This window comes from Crotalus tigris, unplaced genomic scaffold (assembly GCF_016545835.1).
Source record: "Crotalus tigris isolate CLP2741 ecotype Arizona unplaced genomic scaffold, ASM1654583v1 scf7180000017625.6296891, whole genome shotgun sequence".
Classification (NCBI taxonomy): Eukaryota; Metazoa; Chordata; class Lepidosauria; order Squamata; family Viperidae; genus Crotalus; species Crotalus tigris.
This window is the reverse complement of record NW_024096520.1, coordinates 1,082,029-1,096,350: the sequence shown is the minus strand read 5'-3', so window position 1 is coordinate 1,096,350 and position 14,322 is coordinate 1,082,029. Positions and strand designations below refer to the sequence as shown.

The window sequence follows — 14,322 nt, the reverse complement described above, 5'->3', positions numbered from 1 at the left end:
AACTGATGAATTGCTATATTTTAGCAGTTCCCAACCTTTCTGGCTCTGTGGACCAGTGATGATTTTGGGGGGGGGGGGTGGAAGAGGGATGGTTCTTTGCACACCGCTTGTGCAAATGCAGCTTCACACGCTCACATGCTCACTCATTGCTTGCATAGCCTGGTTCCCAACAGGCTGCAGCCTGGCATCGGGCCACAGCTGGTGGGTTGGGGATCCCTGCTATATTTGACAACCTTCATATTAGGGATGGGGGGGGGTGGAATAATAATTGCAATGATCCACTTATACAGCTAAGCACAATTTACCCATCTCTCATGGCTTTTTTACCTATCCAATCTCTCTCCCTTTAAGGCAGGGGTCTTCAAACTTGGGCCTTTTATGACTTGTGGACTTCAACTCCCAGAATTCTTCAGCCAGTATGCCAGACTGAGGAATCTGGGAGTTGAAGTCCACAAGTCATTAAAAGGCCAGGTTTGAAGACCCCTGCTTTAAGAAGTTGCTAAGGTGGAAGTTAAAAGTGAGAAGGCTTGGAATTCTGGGAAACATGGTTTTCCTCGGTTTGGAGGCCACTTGAGGATGTTATTTACCTGTGAACAGCAAGAAAGCATGGTTTACACTCCATTACCCATCTTGTCCCTCTGTGCATAATACAGCTAATTGGGGGAGGTTAATATAGCCCAAAGAGATCCAGAGCTATATTGAGCTAAAATTAATCTCCTCTATCCTTTACTGCTGATGGGCTTATGGTATTTGCACAATACACTAACCTTGCTCATGACCCAGTTTAATGTATGACAGCCCCTGAGTGTTTAATCCATCGCTGACTGTTTTAATTTACACAGTGAGCCATCTTGAAGATTTCTGGATCAAAAAACAGGATAAATGTCTTTTAAATAAATATATATATACCATATAAGACGACCCCCAACTTTTCCAGTTAAAATATAGAGTTTGGGCTATACTTGCCGTATAAGACTACCCCTCTTCCAACGCACACCAAATAAAAATTAAAAAACATCAGGTTTGATTTCAATATGGTACAGCCTTGACTGTTAATCATAATTGTCGCCTACCGCCCATCAGCTGTTCACTGGCTTGCCGCTCATCAGCTGTTTGGCGGCTCGCCCTTCTTCTGTGCAGGTGCGGCAGCGTATGGTCTCTAATGGCATCCAGAATTGTCCTTTTGCTGCTCCAGCACCCAGAACAGTTGCCGGAGGATCCGCGGCTCATTCTTCCTTCCAAAACGGTGAGCTGCTTATATCCTGTGCTGGTTCTCCTCCTCTGTCACCAGGCTGTTCCCCCTTATACCCGGCATATAAGACAATCCCCAACTTTTGAGAAGATTTTCATGGTTTAGAAAGTCGTCTTATACGCCAGAAAATACGGTATATATAAGCAATGCTACAGAAAAGTAACATCTGTCCCAGTTGCTATCAATGAGTTGACAAGGGCAGTCTAAAATGATATCACAATTATGAATAAGCGGGGAAATTGTCTTTCATAATCTTAGTGAGGCTTCCACACATGCTATCTGCTAAAACTTTACCATCCCATGTTTCCTTGGAAGGAAGCTTGGAATTAGCTACTTTGCCTGCCTGTCAACTGAATCAAAGAAGCCAATCAATCATATAAGCTTGGGTTGTTTAATATATACAGCTGTCAAATAGATTTTCCTATGTTTGCATAGGGGTAAAAACAATAGTTCTGAAGCAAGTTTGTGCACATGCAATTTGTCATTTTCTCAGAAGAGGCACTTTATTCTTTGATGACAGATGAGATATAATCTTTTTAATAATTGTGGTCTAAAATGGTGTCATGCTAGCAGTGAGCAGGCAGGATGTATTGGTGAACCAAAGAATATCAGAGTTCCCTACAGTCTTCCTTGTCTCCAAATTCAGGAAGGACTGGATGCAAATATCTCTCTGGTCACATTTCAACCTTGTCATGTTACTACCACAAGGTTTTTGGAGGCCATCCAAAACAAATGGCTGAGTTTACTGATAGTTATAAGATAAAAAACCATTATTGGTAAACAGAAATGGCAGGATTTACATAACATATTAAGCCAAAACCTTACAACCTCCATTATAGCTCAGTATGATACAAAACTGCAGCACTTTTTTCAAATATATATACCTAAAGATATAGTGCTAATTATTTTCAGTGTATGGTAGCCTATTGGAATACTGTTCAGTTATTACTTTAGGTTTGTTTGGGGTTTTTTTGCTGCTTACTCTAAATTTAATTGCATTGTATTCTCCTGGACTCAGAGTGAGTTTGTTTGATTTCAATCATTTTCTTAATTTAATTTCCATGCAATATATTTCCAACTATACTTTGTATCAATATTTTACCTTTCTCTGGAGGAAAAGAAATCATTTGAACTTTTACAAATGTCTCACTCAGAGAAAAATTAATAACAAGATCATGAGATGGGGTTATTTTTCCTTTGTTCTGCTAGGAGGCTCTCTCAAAGAGAAGCTTTTCCTTCACAAGGAGCAATTTCATGGCTCTCCAGACTATGACTTGAATCCAGATTGTATCTTACACTAAAGAGACTGGATTTAGATACAGTACTAAGTCCCTAGCCATGTTCTCCTGCTGACTCTCACTTCCCCTCTTCTTCTATAAAGGTGGAGGAGACCCAAACTATCTCACAACATTTCAGATCTACAGCAGTTTAAGAATGCTAATTTTACATTATCTGACCTACCACAGCAGGAAGGCAGGGAATGTTACAAGCCCCTTCTCCTAAGGAGGGCCATCTAGTGGAACCAAGAAGAAGGGCCTTCTCCGTGGTGGCTCCTCTCTGTGGAACATCATCCCTGCAGAGATAAGATTGGCCCCCATTTTGACACTCTTTCACATGTCCTGAAGACCTGGTTTTGCCAATGGGCTTGGGGATCCCAGAATGGAATGGAGCTCATCAAAGGGCTCATTTGATTGTTGTTGCCAGGGGGATGTGGGGTTATTGCTTTTTTATTGTTTTTGTATTGGGCGTTTATCCTTGTAAGCTGCTCAGAGTCACTGAGAGTGAATTGGGCAGCCATATACATTTTCTTAAATAAAATTTAAACATAGCTTGTGAATACAAATTAGCTTCATAAACTGTGCTTTGGGGCCAACTCCTTTCTATTAACCGTAATTAAGATTGGCTAATTCATACATAACATTGTCTCAGAAATGTGGTTGATTTGAATTTAGCTTAGCACATTGCATGAACCCAGCCACTTTTGATTTAGCATTGGTTTAGCATTGGTAAACTTAACCCACTGCAGTGCAGCATGTATAACATACCATGGTTAAAACAATGTGTATACCTCGGTTTCAGTTTGTCCATGTTCAGATGACACAGCAAACTATGGTAAATAGCAAAAAGAAGAGAATATTTCTGATTCCTTCCCTCCTCGCATCAGAAGATTGCTAGGAGGAGGAACCTACAGACTTGCTAAGACATTTTCTTGAGTACTATATCAGGCCATCGATTTTCTTCTTGCATAGTACCAGATTAATTAATTAAGCAGATGTTGACTTGTACTGGTTTTTAAGAAGGCAAGTTACAAGTTGGGCAATTAAACAGATACATTTGAGAACTTCATTACCTTAGTTAGGTATATAAAGGAAACTTGGACAGGTCTTGTTTTTATGTCAGAGTGGTGCCACAGGTTCTGTACCACTCTTAGGGACTTTTATTGTCTCCTAAATCTGCTCTTGTACCTTCTGGGTATTTGACTCCAAGAGGAACTTGGACCTGGAAGGATTAAATATGCCTAGATCTCTCTAAGCCTGTCTTCCCCTGCTTTTTGGATATGTTTGACTTGAACTTTCATAAACTTAAGGCCAGCATGCCAGTGGCTATTCTGCCTCTTTGAAGGCATTTGTTATATCGGTGACCCAAGTGCTTTTCAAAAGGTTTAGACAGAGTCTAATGACTAATGGCAGGAAAGTGAAATATATGTCGGCAGTTCCTATGGAACTAAACCTGTAAAATAGCCCTTGCCAACCTGACCTTTTCACAGCAGATCAGAGTGTAATGCTTAGAACTCCCTGCTAGCATGGACTCCCTTAGAGCAGAGATAGGCTGAGGATTACACTTAACACAGGAGATTGCATTAATCTGCTTCTGAAGGAACTTGGGAGCTGATGTGGTAGGATTATTTTAGGGCAGTGATGGCGAACCTTTTAGAGACTGAGTGCCCAAACTACAATCCCAAGCCCACTTCTGTATTGTTCGGTACCGGGTGGGCATGGCCCATTGAGTGGGCATGGCTCATTGGATGGGTGTGGCCCATTGGGTGGGCATGGTGCATTGGGTGGGCATGGCTGCGGTGGTAACAGCAGACTGGGTGGGACTAAAAAGTTCGATCAATCAATTCCAACTTTGTGAGATCTTTTTTTTCCCGTGAGAAGTTGAAATTGATTGATTGAACTTTTTTTTTTTTTGCACATGGCGGCAAAGGCCTAAAGCAAAAAGGTTTTATAAAACCCAGCTGAAGACCTAGGACTGGGGCGATGGCACGCATGCCCACAGAGAGGGCTCTGTATGCCATCTGTGGCACATGTGCCATAGGTTCGCCACCACAGCTTTAGTGCCTGTACTATGGTTTTCTTCTAGGTCCCATCTCAAAATGGCAGGAAACGTATCAACGGTTTTCAGCAGATGATGAGAAGAAGGTTTTAAGGACTGCAAAAAAAGAGATTCTTTTGGGTCTAGAGCTGTTCAGTTAGTACAGATAGTCCTCGGCTGATGACCACAAAATTGAGCCCCAATTTTTTTGTTGCTACGTGAAACACTTGTTAAGTGAATTTTGTCCCATTTTATGACTTTTTATTCCACAGTTGCTAAGTGAATCACTGCAGTTGTTACATTAGTAACACGGTTGTTAAATGAATCTGGCTTCCCCATTGACTTTATTTATTTATTTATTTATTTATTTATTTATGAGACTTATATACCGCTTTAAGTGCAAGCACTCTCTAAGCGGTGTACACCAGTAAGCAATGTATATATATATTTACATTGCCCCCAACAATCTGGGTCCTCATTTTACCTACCCCGGAAGGATGGAAGGCTGAGTCAACCTTGAGCCGGTGAGATTTGAACCGCTGACCTGCTGAACACGGTCAGCTAAAGTGGCCTGCAGTACTGCACCCTAACTGCTGCGCCACCTCGCCACCTTTTGCAACCTTGCTTGTCAGAAGGTTGCAAAAGGTGACCACATGACCCTGGGACGCTGCAATCGTCATAAATAGGAGTCAGTTGCCAATAGCTATAAGTGTGAAAAATGGCCGTAAGTCACTTTTTTCAGTGCTGTTGTAATTTTGAATGATCACTAAATGAACTCTTGTAAGTTGAGGACTTAATCATTAACACATGGAAAGAACGAAGCATTCTGGAAGAAACAATAGCAATTGTCATAAATATGAGTCAGTCACCAAGCATCCAAATTTTGATCATATTACCATGGGGTTGCTGCAATGGTCGTAAGTGTGAAAAACAGTCATAAGAATAAAAACACACATAGAAACACGTGGTAAGATGAGAAACAAGATCTGGAGCCAAATATTTTGTGGCACATGATGGACATTATAAAAAGAAGAGTGACATGCCAGCAAAAAAACTGCAGTAGCTGAACACTAGTAGCCTAACATGTTTTAAAATTATTTCGTACAATAACTAATTTTATCATAATTCTGTTTTAGGTTCCTTAAAGCAAGAGCTATCAAACTGAAGGATAAGACAGCTCATATGCTTTTAAGATGGAGTATCTGCATCGGGAAGAGAGATTCAAAGATCTCAAAATCATCCTGAAGGTCTCTGTAAAAGTTCTTACCAAATGTAAATATTAAAGAAGGAAAGATTTATTAACTGCATAGGAAGGAATCACATTAACTGTAATGAACCAATCTTAACTGCTTTTAATGAAACATTTGAACATTTAATGTAATGTATACACTAAATTGTCTATCAAAACTGACTTTCTCCATTGGGCCATACTACATACAGTATATTTCTTCTATTCCACATTCTTTGTGTGGAAGACTTTGCACCCTACTTTATTTAGAAAAATTGTTTTCATTTGCGTAATATGGCTTGGAGCACATGGAAAGGTTTGGGTTAATTGAATACAGTGAGCCAAAAATAATTAAGAAAACATGGATTGTCAATTATGGTTTCACTCGGTTTCTCATTTTTTCAATCTTAAATTTGTTTCATTCATTTGCTTTGCTACACTGTATAATTGCATAAATGTCAGTGAATATTTTGTGTGTGTGTTCCCTTCTACCCATATTACTTGTACATAACTTTTTCCTTAACGCTCATATTTTTGCAGTCTATCTGGCAAAATGAATTATTTACATTATTTTCACAAATATCTCCTATATCGTTTGCACCTCTCCCTAATATATCCCTTTTCTGAACAGATTGAAAATTGTGCACGCATGACTATGCATGTATGATTCTTGGGATATATTTGTGATTTGGCTCAAGCACTGGCACAGTAAGTGTAAATTCAGGGAATGGGAATTCAATAAGCTTGTATTAAAAAAGGAAATAACCACATTTCTCTCTGATCCCTCAAAACAACAGAAATCTACATTTATCCTATGATAGATCAGCATTTCTATCGCAATTTTCTCATCACTGGCTAAGTTGTACATCAGGAATTCTGCCTTATGCACCATCAGACTATTCTTCTATCTTGGTCAATATTGTCTATTCTGATGCATAACAGTTCTTTCCAGACACCCTCCCCTCCGAAAATAGATATTTCCCATCACCTCCTACATGATGGTTTAAGATGAAGGTGCCCTGTTCATGCAAAATACTTCCTATAGTTCTTCCCAAATTCGCCCAGTCCCAGCCCCATCCCTGGTGATGGTCAGCAGGTTGGGAGTGCACATGGAAAGGAACTAAGCTAAACAATGGATGGAGAAATGGCCCCAGCCCAGCCCAGCCCCCTCTCCCAAGGCATGAGGAGAAGCAGGCGTACCTGTTTATTCTTTAAGTCAAGGGAGAGCTCATAATTGGATGCAGCTGCATGGGAACAGGTAGCTGCCCCTTTGCTGCGCTGCCCTCTCACGGGGGAACCTGTGTGGTGGAGGCTGGCCTTCTGCACCAAAAGGGAGGACCCCGCTGCCTGCTCTTCCTGCCGCTCCTCATGCTGGGCTTTTAACTTCAAGGTGTCGGACCTGCCTTCCTGGCCACTGCCTCTGCCGGACTCCTTCGGTTCCTCCACGTCACACCCGGTTTTCTTGCTGGCTGAACCGCAGGGATCATCACTGTGAACAAAACGCAATGTTTCTCTTTTTTTATTTGTTTTTTTTTTTTTTGGTTGGTTGATTTAATTTTCTAGCTCTATGTAGCTAACTAGCTTTGTAAAAATCCACGGAGCAACAGGCAGTAATAAGGCAGATGTTAGAAAGCTCCTGGAAGTGGAGGGAAAGTTAACCATTAGTGGAACCATTGTCACGAGAGAGTCAGGCAGGGCAAAATTGTAGGCATCTCCTAGGCAACAGTCACAACAGTATGGCAGAAGGGAGCAACCCATGGCTGATGAGTCATGGTCAGTCCCCAACTGCCATTGAATTATCTTCCAAGGCTCTCCAGATCATTGTCAAAATTCAGCAGCAAACTGATGATTCTTACCAGTACGTTTTCACTTATGCAAGTTTTCCATAAACACTTAAAATAGGTATACTAAGACTCTAAGAAGATTTTGAATGGGCGAGAAAGCTCACAACCAAGCTCCTCAAATTATGGTTAAAACTTGTCCCACTTCCCACATTGATATCACCATCTCACTGCCTCAACTCCAGGATCAAGCTCTCCAAACTTTGATAAAATCAAAGTTGCCCATTTCTGATTATACTAAAGGCATTTCAAAGGCATAATAACAAAGTTCCCAGCCCACTGCCCTCAACATTTATTGGCCTTCAATTTCTAAAATCCCAAATCAGCTGAAATTTATGCAAATTGAACTCTAACTCATCTCAAGAACATTAGATTTGGCAAGTCAGAGAATATATTGACACAATCTATAATTTAGTGAGCCAAAAGCAACAAAGCACTGTGGCTCGCTAAAGTTTTACCTCCCCTTTACTACTTTTCAGGAAATGCAGATACTGAAGTTTGTTGAGTTCTACAAGACCACCATATGAGCAAACATCTGAAAGTAGATCACAGTTTCTTTTGGCTATGAATTAGGAAGATCCCATTACGTATCCCAGAATGTCAGCTTTGTATTGTATAGGTACTATACTACACTACACTACACTACACTTTGTATAGTATAGGTGATATAATTAGTATAGGTGGTATCTGGCTCAATAGTAGTAACTGCAAAAGGGAACTTGGAGTCCTCATGAACAATCATTTAAATATGAGTCATCAGTGTGCGGCAGTTGTCATAAAAGATGCATTAACAGAGGGATAGAATCAAGATCGTGTGAAGTGTTAGAACCACTTTATAATGTCTTGGTAAGACCACACTTGGAATATTGCATCCAGGTTTGGTCACCACAATATAAGAAAGATGTTGAGACTTTACAAAGAGTGCAGAGAAGAGCAACAAAGCTGATTAGGGGACTGGAGGCTAAAACATATAAGGAACGGTTGCTGGAATTGGATATGTCTACTTTAATGAAAAGAAGGATTAGGACTGAAAAGATAACAGTGTTCCAATATCAATGGGGGTTGCCATAAAGAAAAGGGAGTCAACCTATTCTCCAAAGCACCTGAAGGCAGGACAGGAAGCCATGGAAGAAAACTAATCAAGGAGAGAACCAATCTAGAACTAAGGAGAAATTTCCTAACGGTGTGAACAATTAATCATTGGAATGGCTTGCCTCCAGAAGTTGTTGGTGCTCCAACACTAGAGGATTTTAAGATGAGACTGGAAAATCATTTGTCTGAAATGATATAGGGTTTCCTGCCTGAGCAGGGGGTTGGACCAGAAGACCGTCAAGGTCCCCTCCAACTCTGAAATTCTGTCATTCTTTTTTACCGAGGCATATATATAGTAGGAAGCCTCAATATTCTGTTTGCATTTGATGTAGAATATACACTTAACAGATGGGCAATATCCACTCAAACTAACCTCTATTCATATTTCAAATGCTACCAATCTAGACCCATAAAACAATGTACTGAAATAGGTTTCTCCAGCATTGTAGTCCAAATATATATATTCAGAGGACACCAAATTGAGAATGGAGGGAGAAAACACTAAAACGAAATGAGAGACAAGGCAAATTTTACAGATATCAGCATATACAACTACAGTCTACCGATATCCCATTTTGAACCCCAGAGCCCATCTAGATTGGATGGGGGGGGAACTAAAATTCTTCTTTATGAAGTTCTAATACCAAAAAAATGGAATATTTATGCAACTTCTCCATTTGATTGTGAAAGTATAGGTCTAAAACCACCCAGAGCATTTCTTAAAGCTGATAACTAAATTTGTTAGTTAGTTTAGGGCAGTGGTGGCGAACCTATGGCACGGATGCCAAAGGCAGCACTCAGAGCCCTCTCTGTGGGCACCCGCGCCATCACCCCAGTCCTAGGTCTTCAGCTGGGTTTTATAAAACCTTTTCATTTTAGACCTCCACCACCATGTACAAAAAAAAGGTTCAATCAATCAGTCAATTTCAATTTCTCGCAGGGAAAAAAAGATATTGCAAAGTTGGAATTGATTGATCGAACTTTTTAGTCCCATCCAGTCTGCTGTTACCACCGCAGCCATGCCCACCCAATGGGCCACACCCACCTGGCACCCAACAATGCATAAGTGGGTTTTGGGTTGCAGTTTGGGCACTCGGTCTCTAAAAGGTTCGCCATCACTGATTTAGGGCTTAGGTGAATGTTCTAACCAATTACAAGGCAAGAAAGACAGGACCAATAATTTCAGCTTCTTTTACATAAATGACCTCTTGTTTTATTTTTCTGCAAATGGGATGGAAAGACAACATGAATCTGGAAAGATGTCATACCATTGGTTTTAGCCTAGAAGAGTGTATTGTATGAGTTATCTATGGATGGATGTATCCTTCTTTGTGAGAAAACATATGGCATGGTGATTGTGTTTTTTTGGGGAGGGGGTATTGTTTCTTTTGGGTGGAAACTCTTACTTTTATGGACTGATGGAAAGCTGTGATTCAACATTCAGCCCTAGGAAGGAGAAGGCAATGGCAAACCACTTCTGAAATATTGCCAATAAAACTGCAGGAACTAATCAAGGCAATTGCCAGGAACCAATACTGACTCAAAGGCATGGAGAGAGAAAAAAGAAAAAAAGAGGAAAAAAAGAGGGAAATGCTGCTATCCGCTAACTCATTTCCAACTGAAATTAAACCTAAATTAGGCTGATGCTGTCTTTGTATATATTGCTTGTCTCTAAGCATGAGTTTACTTGCATATTCTATGTACGGTTCACAGCATGAAACCCTACTAAATGTATGTTTACTCAGAAGTGAAGAGAAAGAACCAAATAAAATTTACTCCGAGACGTATATGCATGGAATTAGTCTTAATAGCATGTATTGTTTCCCCCTTCGTAGAACTCTAATTTGATATAGCCTGAAAATCACATTTAAACTGGATTGCATGCTACAAAAAGGTTGGTCCCACAAATTGGAGAAACCAGGAGACTGTGAGTTCTAGTCCCAGCTTAGGCACAAAGCCAGCTGGGTGATCTTGGGCCAGTGAATCTGTCTGACCCTTAGGAAGGAGGCAAGGATAAACTACTTCCAAAAATCCTTGCCAAGAAAACTGCAGGGACTGGTCTAAGCAGTTGCCAGGAGTTCACAATGACTCAACGGCATCCTCCTCCCCCAATTGACACAATAATAGTTCACAATTGGAGAGAGAAGGTGATGTTTTTGCAGGTTATATACTCATAAATATCTGTCAAAGATGAGATATGAATGATTAAGTAAGTGTTAGATTATGAATATAAAAAGAGGCAGATGCTGAAGTCAATTATCTGGAATGGAAAAGGCCAGTTGTCTTTTATTAATATGTAATTCAAATAGGCTTGGCAAGCCTTTACTTATGTTGATGTAGAAATATATAAATGTTTTAATTGGGAGAACGCTGCCCCATGCTAAACATATAGAAAAGAGAGAGGGTTTTTAATATATGTTTGCACCCTTCACGTTACATTTTTAGCCACCTCCCTCCCCCCACCCTCATATATTAAAAAGACACTGCAGCAAAGAAAATACTGTATAGGTATTAGGCTTAAAGAGAAGGATTAAACGTCAGACGGTATGGAGTAGAAGAAGGAACTGTCCAAGGGTAATGATTAGGCCTCAGGGAAAAACTAGTTTTGAAAGAAATTTCAAGGCTTCCTTTGAGCACATGCAAATCAGATCTTAATGCTACTTTCTCTTTAATTGCTTAGTGCACCTACTGAGACCCTGGAAGATTTCAGCCTACGGTCTGGAGTAAGGAGCATCCATTTTTATTTCTCACTGTCAACTGCTATTTTATTGGATCATCCTAAGGAACAATTGTTCCTCCCTCATTAATTAGTTTTAAGGGGAGGAAAATTATTTACCTTACACTACAAAACATTTTTCAGCAGAAGTTATTTAAGCTTCATAATCCCCAACCCTTTCAATTTGTCTGTATAACTGGAGGAGGGTTATGATATTTATTTTTAGCACAGGAATTATAGGTAGAAAGTCCTGTATTATTATTCCTTCTAGAGTGTGGAGAAGGGAGGTCTGATGCTATTTTCACTTAGAATTTTCTAGAAGCTGCACATTCCCAAAGCTTAAGTAAGGCATAATTTTTAAGACAATACCGAAACAGTGAATAAGAAGTGTCAAAGTTTGACAGATGAGTGCATATGATCCAAATTACTAGACTGCCTAGCTGCCTTTCAGTTTTGCCCATTTGTTCATCTTCCACATATACACATATATTTCCTCCCTCCCAATATTTGATTGGCCCCATCTTGCAATAGATACTTCACTACCAAAGACAAAGAATGAAATTATAACCTTTCCACTATATACAGAAGTTACCAGTTTAGAAAACCACCTGACTGGTTTTGACACTGACAATAGATTTCTTCATATTCCATCTGGTAGGAACAAACTATTCTGGACATATAGAACTTTTCACATGGCTTTTCTGCTGCCATGACTTATGCCTGGGATCCATCCACTCATCTTTCTTCTGTCACAGGATTTAAGTCAACATTTTGTTAAGGTGGCCTTTTAGGGAGGGATGGGCAGAAAGATTTGTCATTGGGCCACTGTGATGCATTTGCATAACATTTTTCAAGTGAAATCACCCAGATTCACTTCAGTCTTGATTCTGCATGGGCAGTATCAAAAGTGAGGACTGGGCTTGTATGTTGCAATATGGTCTGGTATTTACCTTCAACATCACCTTTGTCAGGAGTTGGATAGGAGGAATATGTCCCTATTAGTCCTCCTTGACCCTTCAGTGGCATTTGATACTATCAGTCATGATGTCCTTCTGGACCACTTGAGGGTTGAGGATACTGCCGTAGTTCCATTTCTTCTTCCTAAGACAATGATTCCACATGGTATTGGTAGGGGAGGGAAAGTCAGACTGTTGGGCACTTCCTTCTGGAATGCTACAAAACTGAAGCCTCTTTTTAAAGGAGCTTCTCTCAGTTCAGATCTACAGTATGCTAATGATACAAAGCAGTATATCTATACTTCAGAACTGAACAAAATGCCATGGGAATCCTGAACCAGGATCTAGAGCAGTGCTTCTCAAACTTGGCCACTTTAAGATACGTGGACTTCAATTCCCAGAATTCTTCAATCAGCATGATAATGTGACGACATTCCAGGAGCTGAAGTCCACAAATCTTAAAGTGGCCAAGGTTAAGAAATACTGTTTAAAGCAGGGGTGTCAAACTCACAACGTCACGTTACATATCGTGACATATCATGACTTTTTTTCCATTGCCGGCAATGGGGTGGGCCCAGTTTCAGCATGACGCATCTGGCCCGTGGGCCGGCAGTTTGACACCCCTGGTTTAAAGGGTATAAAGGCATGAATAGAACAAAAGACACTGCTTTGAATCCTAGCAAAATGTGGCTCCTGTTTGCCCAGTAACCATCTGGTTTTGTTTCATTTTTTTTAATTTTGGTTTAACTCTAGCTCTCATGTCACAATTTGGGAGTTATCCTGAACTGATGGTTATTGCTGGATGTACAGATAGATACCACAGCTTGGACAGTCTTTGCCCAGCTTTGGATGGTGCATCAGTTGTGGCTCTTTCTGGAACAGCAAGTCCCTGACAGAGGTTCACATGCATTTCGTCATCAGAATAGCACTTAGACTTATATCCAGCTTCATAGTGCTTTACAGCCCTCCCTAAGTGGTTTATAGAGTCATCAAATTGCCCCCAGCAATCTGGGTCCTCATTTTACCAACCTCAGAAGGGTGGAAGGCTGAGTCAACTTTGAGCCGCTTAGAATCAAACTCCTGGGGTGAGCAAAGCAATTAAACTGGTCAGTCCTAGAGGAGATCAACCCTGACTGCTCTTTAGAAGGCCAGATCCTGAAGTTGAAACTCAAGTACTTTGGCCACCTAATGAGAAGGAAGGACTCACTGGAGAAGAGCCTAATCCTGGGAAAAATTAAGGGCAATAGAAGAAGGGGACAACAGAGAATGAGGTGGCTGGATAGAGTCACTGAAGCAGTAGGCATGAGCTTAAGTGGACTCCAGAAGATGGTAGAGGACAGGAAGGCCTGGAGGAACGTTGTCCATGGGGTCACGATGGGTCAGACACGACTTCGCAACTAACAACAACAACTGCATTCTAACCACTGCACCACCACGGCTCTTAAGAAGGCACCACTATGTGCTTTATATGGCACTGTCTTTGAAAGCCACTGCAGGTGGGGAGAATGCCAACCATTACTACATATACAGCATTTACACCCAGGTGGTTTCAGGTGGAACTCAAAGGCTTTAACTTAAGCCTCACAAGACTTGGCTTCTGAGAATCTTCTGAACTACTTCCACCAGATAAAACTGAATTGTTTAGTATGTTCATCACAGGTGGAAGCTTACAGTGCCCCACTTGTAGGCATCCTGGATTAAATTCAGGATGTGTTTGGCATGATTTGCAGATGGAATATATAATAGTGTACCAGGTTCTCTAGCTAAGGGTATTTGCAATCCACACAGACCTGAGCTGAATCCTACACATTTGCTAGGTCCCATCTTCTACCTGCTGTAGTGGTGGCTCTGTACAAAACATTTCTACCACAACAGGTGGCATCCAGAAACCCGGGTAATGAAAAGCATCCCAGCCAGAACAT

At 40.7% G+C, this 14,322-nt stretch overlaps 1 protein-coding gene across 13 annotated transcripts in view; it reads right to left on the bottom strand.

Annotated features, from left to right (window-relative positions):
- IQSEC3 (IQ motif and Sec7 domain ArfGEF 3) overlaps nt 1-14,322 on the bottom strand; it is a 180,706-nt gene that overhangs the window by 60,068 nt on the left and 106,316 nt on the right. For 11 of the 13 annotated variants that reach the window (XR_005555509.1, XR_005555517.1, XR_005555510.1 and 8 more), the window contains exon 3: nt 6,996-7,284. The exons of the other annotated variants lie outside the window; for them this stretch is intronic. Coding sequence is in view for 7 of the 11 variants with exons in the window: in XM_039333387.1 (XP_039189321.1) it covers nt 6,996-7,284 (289 nt within the window). In the remaining 4 variants the exon portion in view is untranslated. The remainder of the gene's footprint in view (nt 1-6,995; nt 7,285-14,322) is intronic. 13 annotated transcript variants of the gene reach the window in all.